Source organism: Quercus suber, unplaced genomic scaffold (genome assembly GCF_002906115.3).
Source record: "Quercus suber isolate HL8 unplaced genomic scaffold, Cork oak 2.0 scaffold_251, whole genome shotgun sequence".
Lineage (NCBI taxonomy): Eukaryota > Viridiplantae > Streptophyta > Magnoliopsida > Fagales > Fagaceae > Quercus > Quercus suber.
In genome coordinates this window covers 348832-372905 of record NW_027069707.1, presented here as the reverse complement: position 1 = coordinate 372905, position 24074 = coordinate 348832, and the positions used below count along the sequence as shown (strand labels likewise).

The following is a 24074-nucleotide window of genomic DNA, read 5'->3' as shown; positions in this document are numbered from 1 at the left end:
TTAAACTTTGCAATGAAGCTTAGGGAAGATGTCATTGATGATCCAGTTTGCCAGATACTGGTTTGCCTTATGTGTCAAATGAATTCCATCCCAACTGATACGTTCATCTGGATTGGAACAAACTGGTACACCAGGAATTCCACACATTCTTCCCAAGAAAAAGTCATAAGCACCTCCAGCCCCACAGCAAGATTTTAGCACCGAAGCAACATCAAATCCTGTCCATTGTGAAACAATCAAAATTGTATTACTGAATCTCTGTCATATCTAGCTATATATTGTTCTAGCAATTTATTAGAATTAGAAAGAGACTCACCAAGATGTTGAGCATTACGGTAAACCCATTGGAAGGCACTGTAATAATCACCATATACTATGACAACATTAGGATTTTCAATTCTCAAATCTTCAATGGCTAGTTTGAGTTGATCATTGTGATATATTGACAAATTATTCAACCCCTTTAGGCAGTGTAATTCATCATAATAAGCTGAATTTTCGGTGTGGAATTTTGTAAGATAAATTGGTGAACAGCCGATTGGGAAGTGTCCGGGGACAACCACTCTTGCAGCACCATAACCAATTACCCTCTACAAACAATGTAATAGAATAAGGACTAATAATCATGTTAGGCAATTTTGCAGGAAAAAATTAGAATCAAATTTGATTTGTTTACAAAGAAAACATACTGTGACAGCGTCCTTAATTGCTTTGACAACTTGTGGAACTAAGTATCTGGCCTCCTCAACGGTTTTGTGCAGTAATGCAAGGTTATAATCATTCTCTCCAATTCCACCCACAATGAATAGGGCTGATTTAAGCTTCTCAGCACAATCTATCAAGCATCAACAAAAATAATTTTTTTAAAAAAAATTGAGTTAGGTTGTGATTTATAGCCTTCACTGGCAAAATTGCCAAACTTGGTGTGTTTACAATTGTTTGAAAGACTAAAAATGAAATTTTCAAATTTCAGAAATTAAAAGCTGACCCAAATTTTATCTCCTACATTTTAACTTAGTTTTACATGCTTAGTTCAAATGAGAGGCTAACCGTGATGATTGTGATAGGTATGATGGAAATAGGTGGACATCCAATCCAGTTGCACACTGAGAGAACTTGAAGTAACTGATGATGGAAAATTAGCTCCAAAAAAATTTATAGGCAAGGCAGTGGCATCAGCCACTGCAAAATTCACCCCACCACCGACGGCCACTGCAACGTTCGCCCCAAGATGACCACCAGCAAATAATGCGTCCTTATTCAAGTAGGGAGAAAGAAGTGGAATTCCGGCTGATTGAGCTGTGAAATTATAGAACCAAAAAATAAATAAATAAATAATATAATTTAATTTTGATTATCATATTGGTTCATAAGGTAGTTCTTAACACGTGGTGGAGTCATATAACACAGTTAAATAATAAAATTTGCGTAGTTCCCTTTGTAAGTAAAATTCAAACATTACATATTATGCTTAGCCTAAAAACAGAACCAAGTCACTTTTCCAAACATTCTTATCATGCAGTACTAATATTAATGAGTTTGAGAAAGTGTGATATAGGGAGTCAGATTTTGACAAACCAGTGTTGTCAGTTGCCAGTTGGTCACGTTGTTACTTCTTTAATCCTTATAAAAGAACAGCCTTATAAAAATTTCTAGCAACAAATTAAGTATTTTCTTTGCTACTTTTTGACAAACCAGCGTCAACTTAATAATAAATAGATAAATAAACATCAACATATTAAGTTTGATATGATTCTTACCAATAAAATCAATCATCAGCAACCCATTGGAGCACCTTCCAGTTGCATTTTTGAAGTAGGTTTTGCCATAGGGAAACTGGAAAAATGGTAGATATGGGTTCTGAAGAATCAAGTTGCCTGTGTCGGAGATAGAGTCCCCTAGTTGATATATTGCATCAAACTCGCAAACCTTAAGCGAGTCTGGACCAGTGCAATCAAGTGGAACAAAAAGAAGAGAGAAAGCAATGAGAGTGATGAGAAGCAAAGAGAAAACTGATTTGATGGTAGCCATAATTTGATCAAGAAAGAAGCACTTGGTTATCTATGAATTATAATATGAAACTATGGAATTAGTGCGAGTAAGCACATCGTGCATGTGTTACATATATATATATATATATATACAAACGAGGAGTTACCTATTAAGGAAAATTTTCAGTCTGTTTTAAGTTTGTTTTTCTACTATATTTTGGATTTTGGTTTCTTTGAATAGTAGTTACTAGTTCCAGAAGTTAAACTCGATTTTCTTGGAGCACAAACTACGTACTATCCTAAAATCCTAACAATCAAAAGGCAAAAGCTAATGCTTTTTGCTTTTTGCTTTTTTCTTTCTGTTGATAATAAACTACTCATTAGTTACTATTACCATTTCAATTTGGATTTTTTATTTTTTTTCCTTTTTAGTTAGTTTGGTCAGAACTTCTAGTCCGAGTTTTTTTTTTTTTTTTTTTTTTTAGGAAAACTTCTTGTAGGAGTTTATTTTTGTTAATTCTTTAATCCTTCTAAAAGAACAGCCTTATAAAAATTTCTAGCAACAAATTAAGTAATTTTCTTTGCTACTTTTTGACAACCCAACATCAACTTAATAATAAATAGATAAATAAACATCAACATATTAAGTTTGATATGATTCTTACCAATAAAATCAATCATCAGCAACCCATTGGAGCACCTTCCAGTTGCATTTTTGAAGTAGGTTTTGCCATAGGGAAACTGGAAAAATGGCAGATATGGGTTCTGAAGAATCAAGTTGCCTGTGTCAGAGATAGAGTCCCCTAGTTGATAAATTGCATCAAAGTCGCAAACCTTAAGGACGTCTGGACCAGTGCAATCAAGCGGAACGAAATGAAGAGAGAAAGCAATGAGAGTGATGAGAAGCAAAGAGAAAACTGATTTGATGGTAGCCATAATTTTCTGAAGAAAGAAGCACTTGGTTATCTACGAATTATGATATGAAACTATGGAATTAGGGCAAGTAAGCACATCGTGCAAGTGTTATATATATATAAACGAGGAGTTACCTAATAAGGAAAATTTTCAGTCTGTTTTAAGTTTGTTTTTCTACTATATTTTGGATTTTGGTTTCTTTGAATAGTAGTTACTAGTTCCAGAAGTTAAACTCGATTTTCTTGGAGCACAAACTACGTACTATCCTAAACTCCTAACAATCAAAAGGCAGAAGCTAATGCTTTTTACTTTTTTTCTTTCTGTTGATAATAAACTACTCATTAGTTACTATTACCATTTCAATTTGGATTTTTTTTTTTTTTTCCCTTTTCTGTTAGTTTGGTCAGAACGTTAGTCGGAGTTTTTCTCTTTTTTTTTTTTTTGAGGAAAGCTTTTGGATTTTGTTTGCTTAGTATTGGCCGGTTGCTCTGTCAATTTGTTGAGCAACCGTATATATTGACAAAGATAGGAACAAAATAAATTCTTTCGAACTAATACAGAATTATGCATCCTTCATGGGTTTGATGGTTAAACAGTTAATTTGTTGTGAAATTATTGTAACATTTTGTTATATACCTAAAATTACTCTATTCAATAGTCATAATTACTACCAAAACTTATGCCATTGTAAAATGTAAAATATTATAGTAACGCGTTTCCTTGAGATATTTGAGTAGAATTTATTTTCTCATTTCATTTTATTGTAGATTAGAGCTTTTAAAGCTCTTAATAATAATAATAATAATAATAATAAGAGCTTTAAAAGCTCTACTTTTTCTAAGGGCCCATTTGGTTGGGAAGATAGAAAAGTAGAAAGATGAAAAAGTGGGAGAATAGAAAAGTTTTAGTTTTCCCTCATTTGTGTTTGGTTCGAGAGATGGAAAAGTGTAAGGATGGAAAACTTTTTTGTTTGATTGAGATAAAAAAATGAGAGGATGAAAAATAAAGTTGATATAAATTTATTGTAAAGACCATATTTGAGTTTCTAACCCAAAATGTGGATGGACCTAGGGCCAAAAAGCCCTAAACAATGAATTTGTAGAGAATGGGTCGGAAAACTAGGCTTTAGTTATTCAGAATAAGGTTGGTCTTGATGACAAAAGATTAAAACTAGACAAGTTTAAACTGAAGAAAAAGGTCATCGGCAAAGTCCGAGGAAACTGGTTCTTATATATTACTCTTAGATTTGATTACAAGTTTGATTCCTGATTGCTACAATGTTTCTCCTCCTCCTGTTTCGATCCCCTGACATATACTTCACTCTCTGATGCAGAGTTGAAGAAATAGCCCCTAAGGTATGAAACTAGGGTCTAGCCACGATGGCCATGCAAGGGGAGTATGCATCCACCACAATGAAGTCCATTTCAACCACCTCTGAGCCTGCCTACATAGCCAACTTAATCAGGCCCTTTAGGATGACAACCTTCCCATCAAAACTTACTAAAGGTGAATCATAAGTCGTCAGATATTCAGGCTTTAACTTCAGCCCTCTGTACAAGTTAGGGTACATGATCTCTACACAGCTGCCCTATTCTACCATTACCTTCTTCATATCATACCCCCATATCCTAAGGGTGACTACCAAAGCATCATCATGCGGCTGGATGATTCCAATCTTGTCTTCATTCGAGAAACTCAGTGATGGTCGAACCTCCACTCTAGCCATCTTCTACTCAAAGTTATAGTCCTCGGCTGATAGCCTAGCCACAAACATCACCCTGGAAGGGTGAGAACTGGTTCTATTGGGCGCAGAAAAGATGCCATTAATTGTGCCTAATGGAGGCCTTGAATGAGCATTTCCCTGAGCCACTGACCTCAGTTGGTCCCCTTGTCCATTAGGCCGGTACAAAAATTGCTGCAACCTTCCCTCTCTGACCAGTTGCTCCAAATGGTTCTACAGTGTTCTGTAGTTCTTGATGGTATGTCCCCGCTCTTGGTGGTACTGGTAATGAAGGCTTTAGTTGCGCCTCAAAGGGTCTTCACTCATCTTGTTCGGCCATTTGAAGTATGGCGCGTTCTTAATCTTTTCCAAAACTTGATGCACCGGTTCTCAGAACACAGTGTTAACCACTTAAGGAGCTGCAGGCCCAAACTACCTAGTAAAATCCCTCTGAGGTCTGTGTATTGTTGTAGTGGTCCGACCTGAAATCCCTCATCTCCTGAGGGATAGCCTTGCTCTTTCCTTTGCCTTGCTGCTGGTCCTCCTTAACCCTCTTATACTTATCAATCCGATCTATGAGCTGGCATATACTGATAACAAGTTTCCTAGTCAAAGACTTCCTTAAGCCATGCTCGGCGTGTAGGCCGAGTTTAAAAGTGCTAATGGCTACATCGTCAAAATCACCATCTATCTCGTTGAACATCTCCCAATATCTGTCCAAATACGTTTTCAGGGTCTCTCTTTCTCTCATGGATAGGGACAACAAGGAAGCTAGAGGTCGAGGAACCCTGTTGCACATAATAAAGCAAGATCCAAACGCCTGAGTGAGTTCCTTGAAGGAATTAATGGAACTTGCCCTTAGACCATCAAACCACCTCATCGCCCCAGGTTCCAAGCTAGATAGGAATACCTTGCACATCAAGGCCTCGTTCTTGGCGTGTATAGCTATCCTTTGATTGAAGTGTCTAACATGTTCCATAAGGTCTGTTCTACCATTGTATATGGTGAATGTGGGCTGAGTAAACCGCCGAGGAAGTCTTCCTTCCTCAATCTTCCGCGTGAAAGGCGATCTGAAAATTTGGTTGAGTGCTCTACTCATAGCATCATTTCCCAAACCTCTCAAAGATGAATTTCTGTTTCTGTGCTCATGATGGTAGTCTTCATCATACGAGAAAGACTCACTAGGAGGAGTCATTGATCTACGCCTATAGCTACCATCCTCTTCACCATTGGAAGAGAAGTCAGAAATGGAGGGAGCTCTCTTTCGCTACTCATGGCGTAAGCTTCTCTTCAAGTGATCAATCTCCAACAGTATGGCTTTAGTATTTTTCTCTAGGGGTCTCTTACACTATATATCTCCCTCTTAATGATTTTGACCCTCCATTTGTTGATCATCCAAGCCACTACTTGAGTGTTTGTCTCATCGAACACCCTCTCTGACCCTCTGTGAGTTGGGATAGCCAAAGCAATACTGTTCAAGGGTCTTCTCCACATAAATGCGGTCAGAAAGTTAGCTACAGAACATTCAATAACTTTTCCTTAGATATTTCTGAGCTTCCATCCCTCTTGTACGTTTATAATACACGTCTTTATGAGTAGAACATCCTGGAAAATTACTTTGAATGATAGGATGTATATTTGATCTATGCTTTGCCCATCCGAGGAGATAACCCTTCTCAGACCACCTTTCCCATTCTTTCCATTTGCATCTTACTCATGGGATTCTAAACATAACATCCTCACTACTGTTTATCTGTCCTCAAACCAATCAACGTCCTCGACTAAGGGCCAAAGCTCAATATACAATTTTGGGCCCTTATCCCTACATTTACTATTATGTCCCTACTAAATATATAAACAAAAAGTAACACATTTATTATTAAAAAATATATTTTTATGGACACTTTTATTTATTTATAAAATAAGCAAATGCTAAAAGGATAAATAAAATAAAAAACATATAAAAACAAACAAAAAGAACCAACGCATATTGTGCAAAATTTTATCCACATAAAAAAAAAAAAAAATTAAAAACAATGTGAACGTACTGTGCAAACAAGAAGAAATTTTATCCAAGCAAAAAAAAAAGTCCAACATACATCTTCCTCTTTTTCTCTCTCATTTTCTCCCCATTTTGGAGAGATTAAATTTTGGTGTGCCCAGAGAGAAAACAGCTGGGCCCACCACTTTTCTCTCCCACTCTCCATCTCAACCAAACACCCTTCCCACTCATTTTCTCTCCTATTTTCCACTCTTTTTTCCATCCTCCCTAAAATCCACCCAACCAAACGTACCCTAAGAGTTAAGATGATATTTTTCCCATTCAGTTGAATTCGTTAATGAGTTATAAGACAAATCACATTTAGGATACAACCAAACTTGAATTCTACCGCTAGCAATCTTGAAAAATCCTATAAATTTCTCTCTAATGGTGTGTAAAATCTATAAAGCTTTCCAAAAGCTTTTTTCTTTTTTTTTTTAACAATTTAAAAAGGAATATGGATGACTAATTATACATAATGAAGAGTTGTCTTTGAAAGTTACTTCAATTGCTACAATTCTTCTAAAATATGTCTTAGTTGTTACTAGTCGTTAATAGGGTTATAAATGAACCAAATAATTTATAAACAACTTGGTTTTGGCTTGATATAAAACTTGTTCATATTAGTTTATTGATAAATAAGCTATATTTAAGCCTTAATTAGTTTAAACTTGTTTAGTCAATTAGTCAAGCCCAAGCAAAAAGGGGAAAATTTTGTTCGTGAATAGGCTCATGACAATGGGCTCAATTAAAAAAAAAAAAAAATTAATTCCAAACCTTGGCTCTTTTATGGGCTTAGTAATAAGCTTGATATGGGCTTGGAAAATAAACTCAAATAAACCTTTAATTAATTGAGAGTTGAAACCACTCATACAACCAAAATGGGCTTAATAATATGCTTAATATGAGTTTGATAATACATTTACATTGAATCTGGAGTTCACAAGCTTGATTAACGAATCGAGTTGAGTCAAGCTGAGCTCAAGCCTTTGGATTATTAGATGAGCTCGAGTTTAACTATTGTATATAGTCTTTGTTTGGACTTGAACATTCAATATTCGAAAAAACTCAGCTCGGTTATAGCCCTAGCCGTTAGAGGCTAAAAAAGTCTCATTTTATTTGTTTTTTTTTTTTTTTCCAGAATTCGCATATTAAGTAACTGACTCACTCAAGCGAACATTGAGTAAACCCTCACGTACAGCACACGTATGTATCCACACGTACTCCACTTGAGCCTCTTTCAAGTGGGCTCACATGAAGTACCGTTTTAGGCCATTTGTTTGTCGTTCTAGGAATTTTGTTTCTCAATTGACATTGTGATTGCATAGTGACTTGGGTCCGTTTGGATAGCACTTATTGTTGCTAAAAGTTGATAAAAATTGGTTGTTGCTGAAAACACTGTAGCAAAATAATTTTTAAATGTGTGAATAGTGTTGTGGGACCCACTTTTAATATTAAATATTGCGTGAACAATACACGCACAATGAATTTTGTCCCTCAAAGTCAACAAGTGCGGCAAAAAAAAAAAAAAAAAGAGAGAGAGAAAACGCACAGGAGGAAAACGCGCCGCAACTAAACCTTCTATCCAAACCCATACTTTATTCGAGCACACCTTAAGGTCACTCGAGCAAGCCACTAAAACTTAGTTTTTAATGTTTGAATCATTTTTCATTATACAGCCATTAAAGTTGGAATTACTCATATTACAACCTGGATGTATATATATATACACAAGAAGTGCAATCACACACATTGTGTTTCTTTTCTGATACTTTTTTGTCGAGTACTTCAGATACCTGAACCAGACAGGCAAAAAGAACAGATGTTCAGCTGTAGAATTCTGCTCTGAGGCCTTGACTGTCACCGAAATTTAAGGGGTTAAGAGTTACTCTTCATATCAACACCACTGTCAATTTCATTCCAATTTATTTAGTAAATCATGACTCTGACCCAAAGAACTAGTTGTATAACATTACTTTAATTTGTAAATGCTACTGAAGCTCTCCAGTGAACTTAAGAGTACAAATATATCAATTGTAAATACAAGAAGGATGGCCTATTCTTAAAGTAATTAAATATTAATTGATTTTGTTAATAAATATATGAACTTCACCTCATAAAATCGCTCTGGTTTCAGTAGCTTATATGCATACGTGAAACAAAAAGTTAAAAGCTAGTTTATTTCCTAAAAACTGAAACTTAAATTATTTGAAATAAAGCTGAGATAAAAAGTTGTGTATGACCCCCAAATAATACATAAAATAAGCAAAAAATTAGTTTATAATCAAATGCCAAACGGATACACTAAAACAACTTAAGCTTTACAATTAAGCTTAGATAAGATGTCATTGATGATCCAGTTTGCCATATTCCGGTATGCCTTTTGTGTCATATGAATTCCATCCCAACTGATACGTTCATCTGGATTGGGACAAACTGGTACATCAGGACCACCACACATATTTTCCAAGGTAAAGTCATAAGCACCTCCAACACCACAGCAAGATTTTTGAACAGAAGCAGCATCAAATCCTGCCCATTGTAAAACAATCAAAATTACATTACCGAATCTCTGTCATATACAGTTATATATTGTTCTAGCAATTTTTTAGAATTAGACAGAGACTCACCAAGATGTGCAGCATTATGATAAACCGATTGGAAAGCATTGTAATAATCACCATATACTATAACAGCATTAGGATTTTCTTTTCTCAAATCTCCAATGGCTTGTTTGAGTTGATCATTGTGATATGTTGACAAAGTATTCAATCCCTTTAGGCAGTGAAATTCATCATAATGAGCTGAATTGTTGGTGTGCAATGTTGTAAGATAAATTGGTAAACAGCCAATTGGGAAGTTTCCTGGGACAACCACTCTTACAGCACCATAACCAATGACCCTCTACAAACAATGTCATAGAATAAGGACTCAATAATCATGTCAAGGAAAATTTAGAAGAATTTGTTTTGTTTACTAAGAAAACATACTGTGACAGCATCCTTAATTGCTTTGACAACTTTTGGAACCAAACTTCTGACCTCCTCAAAGGTTTTGCCTTGAATCAATGAATAGTTATAATCATTCCCTCCGATTTCTCCCACCATGAATAGGCCTGTTTTAAGCTTCTCAACACAATCTATCAAAAAAGAACCAAAAAAAAAAACAATTATATAGGCAAAAATATAGGTTTAGTCCTTAAATTTGAGTCAGGATGCGATCCATAGCCTTCCATGGCAAAATTTGAGTCAGGTTGAAACTTGGAAGACTAAAAAAAAGAATATTTCAAATTTCAAAAACTAGAACCTGACAAATTTTAGGGGCCAATCTAATATCATATCCTACATTTAACTTAGTATCACATACTTAATTCAAATGAGAGGCTAACCATCATGATCGAAACAGATATTACTGAAAAAGGTGGACATCCAATCCAATTGCACACTGAGAGAACTGTCAGCAAATGGTGATGAATTATTCTTCTCTCCAGGGACACTTAAAGGCAAGGCAGTGGCACCAGCCACTGCAAAATTCACCCCATGACCACGAACAAATAATGCATCCTTGTTTAAGTAGGGAGAAAGAAATGGAATTCCGGCTGATTCAGCTGTGAAATATAGAACCCAAAAAAAAAATTAGTATAACACAAAGTCACATTCTACAAAAAAATCATAAATAAACAAAGGAATAAATTTTGAATAGTTCCCTCGGCTAAGTAAAATTCAAACAAAACAAATCATGCTTAGCCTAAAAACAGAACCAAGTGACTTTTCCAGACTCAGTAACTTTTTTGTAATATGAGCTTTATAGTAAGCAACTTTGGTTTCTTGATGTAGAATTGCTGCAGGAAAGATACATAAATAATTGAAAGGGGAGAAATCAAAACCTAAAAAACTTAATTAAGACAGAGGAACAAAAAAGTCAAGAATCTTGTAACTAAACTAGTTAGCATTTCCTGATATTTCTAATGGAAACATTCAGGGTTTGAATTCCTCAACTCCAACTAATGAATTAGATATTAAAAAATAAAAATAAAAAGAATCCAAAAAAACAAGGAAGTATGAAGAAATATCGTCTTGAAATTATGTACAACCATAACCATTGATTATCATCGACACCATCATTATCATTATTGTTATTACTAGTAAGCAATGCTGAGTGCACAACATAATTATAAAAGAAAAACAGCATCCAATTCCCCCCTGACCCACACAAACAAACTGACACTGTAATGTTTTTTTTTTTTTTTTAAAAGCTATCTAAAATCAATGGAGCCTGAAAATTTTTGCAAACAGTGTTGTCAGTTGCCAGTTGGTCACGTTGTTGCTTCTTTATTCCTTCAAAAAGAAAAGCATTATAAAAATCTCAAGCAACAAAGCAGTTTCTTTGTAACTTTTTTATAAAAAGCTAACCAACATCAACTAAAAATTAAAAAACATAAACATCAACAAGTTTAATATGATTCTTACCAATATAATCAATCATTAGCAACCCATTGGAGCTCCTTCCAGTTGCTTTCTTGAAGGTTTCGCCATAGGGAAAATGAGCATAAGGCACAGCTGGGTTCTCAATAATAAAGTTGCCTGTGTCAGAGAAAGAGTCCCCAAGGTTATATATTCCATCAAACTTGCAAACCTGAAGGGAGTTAGCATGAATGCAATCATGTAGAACAAAAAGAAGAGAGAAAGCACTGAGAGTGAGAAGCAAAGAGAAAACTGATTTGCCCGTGGCCATGATTTGCTGCAAGAGAAAGAAGCACTTGGTTTTGGTTATGATATATATGAAGTTATGGAATGCAAGCAAGAACGTCGTGCCATGTGTTATTTCCAACTAGTTGATCATATCCTGCCTTAATTTTTTTCGAAAAATGCTGATGAATATTACAACAAAATACACAGGTAGTGTGTTCATTTTGTTTCCATTGTAAGGGTATGTTAGTAAATTAGAGCTTTTAAAGCTCTTTTTTTCAATAATAATAATAATATATCTTAGCTCTCGGATGCCAGCTGATAGGCAGATTTGGGCCCTTACACCCAACGGTTTGTTCAGTGTCCGCAGCGCCTATTATGGTGCTCTCCAGCTATAAAAGGCCGAGACTGATGGTACATGTTCAGATGACAGCCTTAATCGGAGATTTTGGAAGCTTTTTTGGCAGCTATCTGTTCTGCCTAAGGTTAGACATTTTGTATGGAGGGCTTGCCGTGACATTTTGCCTACAAAAAGTAACCTGATGCGGAGGAACATATTGCAGGATTGTCGGTGTGTGGAGCTTGCTAATGGATGATCAACCCAGGTTTGAGCTTGCTGCTAAGGTGGGGTCTTGCGCGTGGGCGCTGTGGCACAATAGGAATGAAGTTCGTCTTGGGGGTGTAAGGAAATCTGGTAACGTGTTGTTGCGGTGGGCCTTGCAATATTTGGAAGAATATTATGCAGCTTCAGAACTCTCTCCCACATCCTCGGGTTCAGCTGTCCATGGACAAACATGGTCTCCTCCGCTGGATCCTTCATATAAGGTTAATGTTGATGGCGCCACTTTTTCAGAACTTGGAGCTGTTGGTATCCGGGTGATAGTCCGTGATGCGTATGGGCAGGTTGTAGCAGCGTTAAGCAGCAAACTCATGGCTCCTTTGGGGGCAATTGAGACGGAAGCAAAGGCAATAGAGGCTGGAATGCAGTTTGCTAGGGACGTTGGGATTCAAGAGTTCATTCTGGAAAGTGAATCTTTGGTGCTTATTCGCTCATTAATGGGTCTGTCTTCCCCTCCATCTTCAGTGGCTTCGGTGGTGCAAGGGTTAATGGAATTTCGTGGGGAGTTTTATAAGGTTTCTTTTTCTCAAGTTCGTCGTCAATGCAATAGACTGACTTAACTTTTAGCTAAACATACTTTGGGCTTATATGATTTTTCTACTTTATTAGAAGAAAATCTTTGTTTTTTTAGAATAAACTCTTTCACAATATGTACTTTTTTTTACTAGTTCTTAATAAAGTTGTTGGTTTTCACATCAAAAAAATAATAGTAATAACATATTAGTTAATGAATGTCCAGCATAGGTTAAAGTGCACTTAATGATTTATTAAATAATACTTTCGTACTTTTTTTTTTTTTTTTGGAGAAGAAATATTTTTATAATTTATTACGCACAAATATTTAAAGCACACAATCATAATGAATTTATTCATTCCTTGAGTAATTAATATAACATATAGAGACATATTTTAACTCAAAATGCCTAAACTCAATGAGTATGTACTTAATTATATTATATTAACCATTCATTATTCTCATCTTTATTCAATATGAGACTTCACTCACACGTATAACCCAACAATCTCTCCCTCATGTGTGAGTCTCTGCCTCAAGTAAACACACCCTATTCTTGCTCCATTTGCGAAAAGAACCTCAATAACCTTGCCACCTTTGCCCCCCCCCCCCCCCCCCCCCCCCCCCCCCCCCCCCCCCTCCAACATTTGATCCTTAATTGACCTAGGATTTGTGCACAATTAACTTTTTGGTTTTTGCTGAATGTACTTGTAATTCTCTATCCAATGTACCTATTCGAAGTTTGTGATTTGAGTCGTACGATTAGAACTGCAAATTAAGCGTGGTTGGACATGTTTAGAATGTTGCTATATTGAGAATGCCTTTTGCAATTTAAGTGCATTTACATTGTAAAGTTATGTTTATGTAGAAAGCGTAACAGTTTCTATAGTTTAGTGCCTATTGAGAATGCCTTTTGATGTAATTTAAGTGCATTTCCATTCTTAGCTTCTCTACCTCTTATTGAGTGTTTGTGGTTTACATTTCTGTTTTTGGTTTGCCTACATGTGGGGGGGAAAATTTTTTCCAGTGGATATATAGGGATATGCCTTTTGGAAAGTTATCACGCTTAGTTGTGAATATTAGGGAGCTATTCATTGTTTCTGCAGGGGGAAAAAAATTTCCAATGGAAATCGAGTGTCAATGATTTGAGTTCCATTTGAGTGGCATTCCCCATAATTAGTTTTGAACTCTTTGCTTGTGTACTTGCCACTATAGAACTCAAGTACAATATTTGGAACTCGAGTTTCATATACTCGAGTTCCTTTTTTTTTTTTTTTTGGAGGCAAGCTAAGCTCCCATAAAATTCAGTCCTAATGGAACTCGAGTTTCATATAATCGAGTTCCACTGGGAATTTTTTAGATATTTTTTCTATACACTTATTTTATAAGAGCTTTTTTTCTTAGCTTATGCCTTTTTTTTTGTTGCTTAGTGCTATTTATGGTGGGGTATAGGTTTTTGAAAATAAAAATAAAACACTGGAGAAGGCAGCTGTACATAGAAAAGAAGGTAGCACATTAAGTAAATTTTTTTTGAGAAAATTTGTAAAACAAAATAGATTTTCTAAGTTGAATGTCATTAGTTGACACATGATATAAAAAATAGGAATCAACTTTCTAATTTACCCTATTTTTTATTAAACAAATTGAAATTTTATAGCGAAAAAGAAAAACATCACAAAATTTGATATTAGACATGTAGGTACTTATGTCCAAGGAAGTGAATCTCGTACCATACCGGCCAGTGAACCGGTACACTCAACCCTCTTGTTTCATATCGGAAAAAAATACCGGCCGTACTGGCGAAATCTGGCTGTTTCGGCCGGTAAATGGATACTGGGCCGAAACACAAAATGCTTTCTTCTTTTTTTTTTTTGGTAATTTCGGTAGTTTTTTAAGGGCAGGATTGTGCAAATTTGAGTAAGCTAAGAAAACCCAGCAGAAAGAAAGAGAAAAATGAAAGAAAAACGCATAATAGCTTTGCAAAATGAAGTTAGAATCACCTTATGCACTCATCATCTCTTTTTTCATTGAAGCCAACGACCTCTCACTGAATCTTGAGTGGTGATGGACAGTGGCACTTGAGAGAGGAGATGAAACTAGAGAAAGAAGTGAGGTGAAAGTGAAACAAAAGGAGATAGATTAGAAGTAAAAATAAATGAATGAATATACTTTGAAAACTGAAGAGTTAAGTTTAGACGTGTGAAGATAAAACATTCTTGGAAATTGGAGGTAGGTGTCAGGTAGGACAGGCTTGTGATGTGGAGGAGAAAAAAAGAAAACAAAATGGGAAGAGTTATCAATTAGGCCTGCCGCCTGCCTGTGAAGCATTAAAAAAAAAAAGGTGTGAAAGGAAATAAATTCAAGGTGATAAAAGGGGGGAAGGAGTAGTAAGATATAGGAATATATATATATATATATATATATATATTAATAATAATAAAAGTTACTAAAAATAGTGGAAGAGAATAAAAACTTAAAAAAAGTAGTAACAAATGTTGGCAGGTATATCTTGGCTTGTACATGTGCAACAACTTTGGATTTGAGTAAAAAAGAGATCTAAAATTTGTCTTATAATTTTTTTTAAATGTTTAGTCAATTAAACAAAAATTCACATTTATTGTTAATTATAAATATATTAAATATATAAAATAGCGGTAAACCCGAAACGGTACACCGGTATTGACCGGTATTCGAAATATATCGTACTGGTGGCCAAACCGGTACAGTCTCCGATACGGTATTGACTTCCTTGTATCAAACAGGTACATTGGATAGAGAAGGTTAAGCTAGTTTATAACTGCCCCCATTGTCGACATTTACCACAACTATTTAACTATGAAATAACAACTATGGTTTCGTAAGTCATGCATTAAATGGTGAAGAATGCAAAAGAAAGAATCAAGCACAATTTGTAACCTCATGAAAGTTGCTTGGAACTCCAATACAATGCATCAAAACAACAAAGCTGGATTCAACAATGACAGACTTTCTATATTACCAATCCAACAATAGGAATATTGTAAAATCTCTAATTTAATCAACAAAATTGTTAAACAGTTTCATCAAAATTTTTAAATTTTTGAAAAAAGTTAGTTAGTTCAGTGTAAAATTTGGATTTCAATTAGAGTTTAATTTTATTGCACATGTTCCATTTAATTGAAGTTTTTTAATTTTTGTGCTAAATGAGTTAATTTAAAGTAGAAAACTAGGTGAAAGTTCAAAATGGGTATGAAACACCCTTGAACGTTTAGACCCCAAATAATAAAATTACCAATTCAAGCTTTATATCAAACAATTAATGTGCGGAACATGATAACAAGCTCACAACAGAATTGATAAACAATCTAAGCCAAATATAAACACATCCACAACAGTAAATATAAGGCAAAGATAAAGGGAAGGAAGATGCAAACACACGGACAACACACGATGTGTTATCGAAGAGGAAACCGAAGTCCTCAGCGTAAAACCTCTCCGCCGCCCTCCAAGGTATCAAATACTCCACTAAAGAATGTAGTTGGGATACATGAACAGAAGAAGACCCTCCAAGCCTAATCTACCCAAGTACCTAATACCAAAAGGCAACACTAAGCAGAAAACAAAAGAGCCCTGAATGGCAGTGATAAGGTAAATAAGAGTCTTAAATGACTAAGCCAATTCAGAAGTTCAATCTTCTTCCTCCCCTTCATTCTCAGCAATGTTGAAGTACCTAAGTTCATACACGTTTCTATCTTTGTTTGAAGAAATCACACGGAGCCAATCACGCACATTGTGTTTCTTCAGGTACTTTTTTGTCAAATACTTCAGATACCTGAACCAGACAAGGAAAAAGAACAGATGTTTAGCAGTAGTAAAACCCAAGATTAAACAGCATTGCTAACAGCAATAGCTGAAACAATTTTTCTCTAACAGATACAACAATACATGAGACAACATGGAAGAATCTCCAATTACATTGAAAGTACTCAAGGAAATTGCCCAACTGTTTATACAAACAACACCCATATCAATGGCCACATCATCCACCCATTTTCAACATTCTCTCTCTTATTTTTAATTCCTTTTTTTCTTATTAATTTCCCAACTCATTGTTATACTTTTTCTAACTTCTCCCCTCTCTTTTACATTTTCATCTCCCTACCACTATTTACCTTAATATCACTTTTCCTCTATCCATTTATCTTCCTTTATTTTTTACTTTTCTTATTCCCCTCCTCTTACTATAAATTTACAATTTTCTTTTCCATTCTACTCATAGTTTTTTCTCACACAAAATGTTATTTCTCTCTCTCTCTCTCTCTCTCTCATTTTCTATGCACAAAAGGTTATTTCTCTCTCATTTTTATTTTCCAGTTTTGGTGGATTTTTTTTTCTTGCATCTCTACTTTAGGTTGATGAATTTTTATATTATTTGGAACTCTACTTTGGGTTGATATGATTAAGTTTTGTGTTTTTAAGTTGTTATTTTTTTTATTCTCTTTGATTTCACAAATGTTATCATATTGCATTATTAAGGTAGTATATAAGAATATAATGTTATTTTATTACATAATATGACTTAGATAATTTGGTGTTTATTATTATTTTTTTCTTCTCATATTATTTTCTATAAATTTCTTATTATTCTCTCTCACATTCTCTCTTGAAAAAGTGGTTATTCTCTTTCTCTTGATTTTTTATTATTTCTTGCAACTCTACTTTATATTGATAAATCATTGTGATTTTTAATACTCTATTTTGGGTTTATACATTTTGATGTTATATTTTTTAGTTCCCCATTACAAGTACTCTCTCTCTCTCTCTCTCTCTCTCTCTCTCTCTCTCTACGATAAAATTTAGAGAATAAATTATACTTATTCAATATAAGTTTGATATGTATTTTGATTATCATGATAATCTCTTTTAAGAGAATGAATAATTTGAATAATTTATTTAAATAAAAATTATACATACATACATATATACATATATGTATTTATTTATTTATTTTGCTTAAATATCTAATCAACCTCATGCAATTCATTTAAAAGTAACGAGTTAAAACAAATGAATAACTACCTTAAAGATTACATTTGTATATTCAAAGTCTTTATGTTTAAAAATACTTTTACTTTAATTTAGCCGTACCGAAATTAACTAAAATGCTACATTAATGTGGCTCAATAAAAATATAGCAACAATAAATTTTATGCTTAAAATTTTAGATATTATGAGTTTGAGATTTATATATTTTTTAATAAATTTGGATTTAGATTAGGTGATTTCAAACCAAACATGTTTTTTCCCATCATGTAAGTGCACAAAAATAGATCGAAGTGGGCCAAAATGAACCAAAGTGATTTGAATGGACCGAATTGGACCAAATGGAATAAAGTGGACGAAATGAACAGAATAGGACCGAATAAGAATGAATGGACTGAATAGGACCAAAGTAGACTGAATAGACTGAACAGGACCAAATTAGGCCGATTAGGGTCGAAGTGGATAGACTGGACCGAGACAGACCGAAGTAGACAGAATAGGAGCAGTGTAGACTAAATAGAACCAAATGGACAAAATGAACCGAATAAAACCAAAGTGGACAAAATGGACCGACTAGGACTAAGGTGGAATAAATGGCCCAAATAGGACTAAAGTTGATCAAAGTGGACAGAATGGACCGTATAGGACCAATGTGGATGGAATAGGACCAAATAGAACCAAAGTAGAAAGAATGAACTGAATTTGACCAAATTTGACAGGATGGACTGAATAAGACCGAAGTGGACTGAATAGTACTAATGTGGACCGAATATAGCCAATGTAGACTAATGGACCGAGTTGGACTGAATAACACCAAATAGACTGAGCTGGACTAAATGGAACTTTAGTGGACAGAATTGACTAAATAGGACCAAATGGGACCAAATTGGACCGAAGAGGACAGAATGGACTAAATAGAACCAATGTGACTTTTGAATATTTATTATTTTTAGTGCTCGTAGTTCTAATTTCTAATTTAGTATTTTCTTTGTATTTTTTAACTCAAAACTAAAGAGTTTAGCTCAAATATAATAAAATTTCATACTTTCCACCCAAAATAAAATAAATAAAATAAATTTTGAGATAAACTTGAAAAGAAAACCTACAAAAAGAATCAATTTAAGACCCAATTAGTGTAAAATAGACTGAAGGGGGGACTGAAATTAGCTGAGTGAACCCAATTGGACTGAAAAGAAATTGTTTAATTTTTAGGGAGAACAAATTATCTTTAAAAAAAAATTTAGGGAAAAAATTATACATTATATTACAATAAAAAATAATTATTTATTCTCATACATCTATGGGTCTACAACTAGTTAACACAATTTTTGTTATGTACTATCATAATATGTCACGTTAATAATTGTGAAAAAGAAATTGTGAACGATTTTGTTAATACTTTTAATATGGATCCTAGCAAACTATAGGTTGTCCATTAATGTTCATAATCGCATCTGCAGAGTCACATTGCCACATATGTAATATATAAATGGCAATGGGGATGACACTTCAAAAGCATACTAAATCCTGGGGTTGTAAGTCTATATTTGCCATGCATATCTGCCAGTGCAGAACTCTGCTCTGAGCCCTTGACTGTAACCAATATTTAAGGGGTCAAGAGTTACATTCCAATTTATTTAGTAAATCATATGACTATGATCCAAAGAACCAGTTTTATAGCAGTACTTTAATTTGTAAATGCAATTGAAGCTTTCCATTGAACTTAAGAGCACAATTATATCACTTGTAAATACAACAAAGGATGGCCTAATCTTAAAGTAATTAAATATTAATTTATTTAGTTAACAAATATATAAACTTCACCTCATAACTCCCTTTGACGTTTAACTAATAATCTACTACATTCCAGCATAAGAAAACTAAATCGCTAAGACAAATTAAACTTTGCAATGAAGCTTAGGGAAGATGTCATTGATGATCCAGTTTGCCAGATACTGGTTTGCCTTATGTGTCAAATGAATTCCATCCCAACTGATACGTTCATCTGGATTGGCACAAACTGGTACACCAGGAATTCCACACATTTTTCCCAAGAAAAAGTCATAAGTACCTCCAGCCCCACAGCAAGATTTTAGCACAGAAGCAACATCAAATCCTGTCCATTGTGAAACAATCAAAATTGTATTACTGAATCTCTGTCATATCTAGCCATATATTGTTCTAGCAATTTATTAGAATTAGAAAGAGACTCACCAAGATGTTGAGCATTACGGTAAACCCATTGGAAAGCATTGTAATAATCACCATATACTATAACAACATTAGGATTTTCTATTCTCAAATCTTCAATGGCTAGTTTGAGTTGATCATTGTGATATATTGACAAATTATTCAACCCCTTTAGGCAGTGTAATTCATCATAATNTATGCACCCTACCCAGTCAGCATCAGAATATCCTGCCAAACACTCATTCGAATCCTTTGTATACCAAATCTCATAGTCAGATGTACCATTTACATAGCGAATGATTCGCTTAACTGCTGTTAAATGGGATTCTTTAGGAGCGGCTTGAAATCTAGTACAGACTCCGACACTGAATGCAATATCCGGCCTTCTTGCTGTGAGATAGAGGAGACTACCAATCATACTCTGATAAAGGGTTGGATCAATGTCAACACCGGCTACATCTTTGCTCAACTTTGCCAAGGAACTCATGGGAGTAGAGGTATGTTTCTTGGAGTCCAGACCAAATCTTTTGACAAGATTTTTGGCATACTTTTCTTGAGAAATAAATATTCCATCTCTCCGCTGTTTCACTTGAAGTCCAAGGAAGTAGTTCAACTCTCCCACCATACTCATTTCAAATTCCCTTTTCATTTCTTCCAAGAACTCATGAGCTAGTTTATCAATTGTGGAACCAAATACGATATCATCCACGTACACTTGAGCAACAAGAAGAGATTTTTCATCTCTTTTAACAAACAATGTGCGATCTGCTTGACCTCTCTTGAACCCACGATCCACTAGGTAAGTAGTGAGACGATCATACCATGCTCTTGGCGCTTGCTTCAACCCATACAAAGCTTTCTTCAATCTTAAGACATGACCCGGGAAGTGAGGATCTTCAAACCCTTTTGGTTGCTTAACGAAAACTTCTTCATTGAGAAAGCCGTTTAAGAAGGCATTCTTTACATCCATTTGGTACAACTTAAAATCCATGATGCATGCTATAGAAAGAAGAATCCGAATGGATTCTAGTCTTGCTACTGGAGCAAAAGATTCATCAAAATCTATGCCTTCCACCTAAGTATACCCTTGAGCCACCGATCTAGACTTATTTCTAATGACTTCACCATCTTCATCTGTTTTGTTCTTAAAAATCCACTTGGTGCCGATCACATGTGTATCTTCAGGCCTTGGAACCAATTCCCACACATCATTCCTAACAAATTGGTGTAGTTCCTGGTGCATAGACTCTACCCAATTCTCATCCTTCAGTGCTTCTTCTACCTTTTTGGGTTCAAATTGAGCAAGATAACAGTTGTATGTTACATGGTTAGCAGTATACTTCAGCCCTTTTCTCAAACGAAGTCCTTCGTTCACATCCCCAATGATATTACTTGATGGGTGATTAAGTGTCACTCTTGATGAAGGTTTCTTGGAAGTTGAGAGTTCCTCGTCACGAGAAATTGGGGTTTGAATTTCTAGAGGAGTGAGTGGACTTGAGACTTCTTGTGTTGATCTAGTCTATCTTCTTGATACAGGAGGTGTGGTCTCCTTTTTGGGTGTTACTTTCTCAGCATCATCACTTAGAGGCATATCATCATCATCCTCATTCTCCTTGAGTTTGAGCCCCTTTCCATCATCATCAATTTCCTTTTCAGATATAGTGTCGTCTATGACCACATTGATTGATTCCATCACCGTCTTAGTGCGCTTGTTGTACACTCTATAAGCTCGGCTATTTGTGGAGTATCTTAGGAGTATCCCTTCATCACTCTTAGCATCAAATTTTCCTGGATTTTTCCTGTCATTTAGAATATAGCATGTGCTCCCAAATACTCTGAAATACTTCACCTTGGATTTCTTTTCTCTCCATATTTCATATGACGTCTTCTTTGTCCTTGCTCGGAAATAAACTCTGTTACAAATATGACAAGCTGTGTTCACAGCTTTAGCCCAGAACCTTTGAGGTATTTTTTTGTTGAGTAGCATGACTCTAGCCATCTCTTGGATCACCCGGTTCTTTCTTTCAACTACCCCATTTTGTTGAGGAGTCTTTGGAGCTGAAAATTCCTTCTTGATACCATGCTCTTCACAAAATGATTCAAATTTCGCATTCTCAAATTCCTTCTCATGATCACTTCTGATTTTGACTATGGGAACTCCTTTTTCATTTTGCAATCTTTTGCATAATCTTTGCATTTTATCACATGCTTCAGACTTTTCTCTGAGGAATTCCACCCAAGAGTACCTTGAGAAATCATCAACTATCACCATAATGTATCTCTTTCCTCCGAGGCTTTCAGTCTTTGTAGGCCCCATGAGATCTACGTGAAGAAGTTCCAAACACCGTGAGGTAGCAATCACATTCACCTTTGGATGATTTGCTTTTGTTTGTTTCCCCATTTGACATGCTTCACATATAGTCTTCTCCACCTTTCCAAACTTTGGAAGTCCCTCAACGGCCTCAAGTTTAGAAACTTTACATACTTGTTTGAAGTTTGCATGTCCAAACCTGTGATGCCACAGTTTCAGCATATCAACATGAGCACTTCTACACGAAATAGGTGCTAGGTACTACTCCATAGCAATTATCAGTAGTCCTATTTCCTTCCAAGACTTGAATCCCTTTCTCATCAATGATTATGCACCCCTTCTTTGAGAATTGAACAAGAAAATCTTCATCACATATTTGAGTAATACTAAGGAGATTTGCCTTCAATCCTTTGATGTATAGTACTTCTTTCAACAAAGGTAGTTCCGGTATTTCAACCCTTCCTTTCCCGAGGACTTGAGCATGACTCCCATCACCAAAAGTCACATAATCACATGCTTTCTCTTTAAGAGTCATAAACAATGATTTATCTCCTGTCATATGACGAGAACATCCACTGTCAAGATACCATAAGCATGAATTGAATACCATCAATGAGGTGTGCACAAACATACACGCATGAGACAAGCATTCTTAACCATCAAACAAAAATTCATTGTTATTCTCCATGCTCATTCCAGATTGGATTTGCTTTTTCAGATTATCAACCTTTTCACACAGTGATCTATTTCTTCTTTTGTATTTCTCAATCAAGGAGGTAGACTCGCATAGACTATTGTGAAGAATGTGGTTCTTGCTTTCAAAATATTTCAGCATGTGAATGAACATCCTAGCATGTTTCCTGGATTTAATTAACTCTAAGAGTTCCTTTTTAGAGTATCCCTTAAATATACTCATAGAATCATTTTCACAAGCATTCATACCACAATTCAGCATAACCCTTTTTACAGCAGCATCCATAGCCAAGGGGTCTAGGATCGCACTCAGGTAATCAAACCACAAAGAGTGCACCCGCTCTGATACCAAATGAAAGTTCAAAATGGGTATGAAACACCCTTGAACGTTTAGACCCCAAATAATAAAATTACCAATTCAAGCTTTATATCAAACAATTAATGTGCGGAACATGATAACAAGCTCACAACAGAATTGATAAACAATCTAAGCCAAATATAAACACATCCACAGAAGTAAATATAAGGCAAAGATAAAGGGAAGGAAGATGCAAACACACGGACAACACACGATGTGTTATCGAAGAGGAAACCGAAGTTCTCGGCGTAAAACCTCTCCACCGCCCTTCAAGCGGTTAAATAATCCACTAAAGAATGTAGTTGGGATACATGAATAGCAGAAGACCCTCCAAACCTAATCTACCCAAGTACCTAAGCCCTCCAAGCTTCTTGCTCCAACGAGGTTACGCCGAACCTATTTCTTCTTTAGCTTGCCGGATTCTGCTACTTGACCATAGCATCAACCAATGTATATTGGCTCATTTCCAAACTGCTTCCCAAAGCACCAAATGGACCTTCTCACAGACGTGGGTGTGGTGAGATAAGGGTTTGGTAAATGACCTTTCAAGGGTATGACAATGGAGAGGAAGAGAGTAGAGGAATTTGTAGAGTCTCTTTAGATGAAGATTGGGGATGAATCAATCTTGTTTTTCTCTAGGGTTTTCTCTCACAAAATTCTCTCTGGAAGCTCTCTCAATATGATGGGTATAAGGGTGTATATATAGTAGGGTGAGAAGGGAATGCAAAACGTCAGTTTTTGCCAAACAGGGCAAGTTAGCGACTTGATCTCGCGGCTTGACCAAGTCGCGAATTCAAGTCGCGACGTAACGGCCTAGCCAGACTGGAACTTTTGTCCTGTAGCGTGACAGCTGGCGCGACCCTTCAGCTTTTGCCAAACAGGGCAAGTTGGCGACTTGATCTCGCAGTTTGACCAAGTCGCGAATTCAAGTCGCGACGTAACGGCCTTCCCAGACTGGAACTTTTGTCCTGTAGCGTGACAGCTGGCGCGACCCTTCAGCTTGCCAGTCGCG

General features: G+C 35.5%; 4 protein-coding genes across 5 annotated transcripts; 1 reads left to right on the top strand and 3 right to left on the bottom strand.

The window, feature by feature from the left end:
* LOC112032738 (acetylajmalan esterase) lies at positions 1-4632 on the bottom strand. The gene is made up of 6 exons (XM_065780929.1): positions 4510-4632; positions 1761-2061; positions 1051-1299; positions 690-835; positions 317-590; positions 1-218 (listed from the first exon to the last, which is right to left on the bottom strand). The coding sequence occupies exons 1-6, from the start codon at positions 4630-4632 to the stop codon at positions 1-3; spliced, it is 1311 nt and encodes a 436-aa protein (XP_065637001.1).
* A 430-nt stretch (positions 4633-5062) lies between these two features.
* LOC136070677 (uncharacterized) lies at positions 5063-5821 on the bottom strand. The gene has a single exon (XM_065780928.1). It carries the CDS (start codon positions 5819-5821, stop codon positions 5063-5065), a length of 759 nt encoding a protein of 252 aa, XP_065637000.1.
* A 3039-nt stretch (positions 5822-8860) lies between these two features.
* Positions 8861-11804, bottom strand: LOC112036156 (GDSL esterase/lipase At5g03980). Of its 2 annotated transcripts, none has more exons than XM_065780934.1 (5): positions 11137-11804; positions 10056-10274; positions 9658-9806; positions 9298-9571; positions 8861-9199 (listed from the first exon to the last, which is right to left on the bottom strand). In XM_065780934.1, the coding sequence occupies exons 1-5, from the start codon at positions 11399-11401 to the stop codon at positions 8982-8984; spliced, it is 1125 nt and encodes a 374-aa protein (XP_065637006.1). In that variant the 5' UTR covers positions 11402-11804; the 3' UTR covers positions 8861-8981. The 2 variants fall into 2 exon arrangements, with proteins under 2 accessions (XP_065637006.1, XP_065637007.1); XM_065780935.1 differs by lacking the exon at positions 11137-11804 and adding an exon at positions 10610-10794.
* A 139-nt stretch (positions 11805-11943) lies between these two features.
* On the top strand, positions 11944-12534 carry LOC112036157 (uncharacterized). The gene has a single exon (XM_024068971.2). The coding sequence runs from the start codon at positions 11944-11946 to the stop codon at positions 12532-12534; it is 591 nt and encodes a 196-aa protein (XP_023924739.2).
* The last annotated feature ends 11540 nt before the right edge of the window (positions 12535-24074 follow it).

Bases quoted from the DNA above. Each gene is read 5' to 3' on its own strand.
- LOC112036156 (XM_065780934.1), bottom strand. From the start codon at position 11,401: ATGGCCACGGGCAAATCAGTTTTCTCTTTGCTTCTCACTCTCAGTGCT. The intron at 9,807-10,055 runs GTTAGCCTCTCA...CTTTTTTGATAG, and splicing joins TATCTGTTTCGATCATGATG to ATTGTGTTGAGAAGCTTAAA. The intron at 9,200-9,297 runs GTGAGTCTCTGT...TACAATGGGCAG, and splicing joins TCATAATGCTGCACATCTTG to GATTTGATGCTGCTTCTGTT.
- LOC112036157 (XM_024068971.2), top strand. From the start codon at position 11,944: ATGGATGATCAACCCAGGTTTGAGCTTGCTGCTAAGGTGGGGTCTTGC.
- LOC136070677 (XM_065780928.1), bottom strand. From the start codon at position 5,821: ATGACTCCTCCTAGTGAGTCTTTCTCGTATGATGAAGACTACCATCAT.
- LOC112032738 (XM_065780929.1), bottom strand. From the start codon at position 4,632: ATGGCTAGAGTGGAGGTTCGACCATCACTGAGTTTCTCGAATGAAGAC. The intron at 1,300-1,760 runs GTAAGAATCATA...ATAATTTCACAG, and splicing joins GCTGATGATTGATTTTATTG to CTCAATCAGCCGGAATTCCA. The intron at 591-689 runs GTATGTTTTCTT...CATTGTTTGTAG, and splicing joins CAATTAAGGACGCTGTCACA to AGGGTAATTGGTTATGGTGC.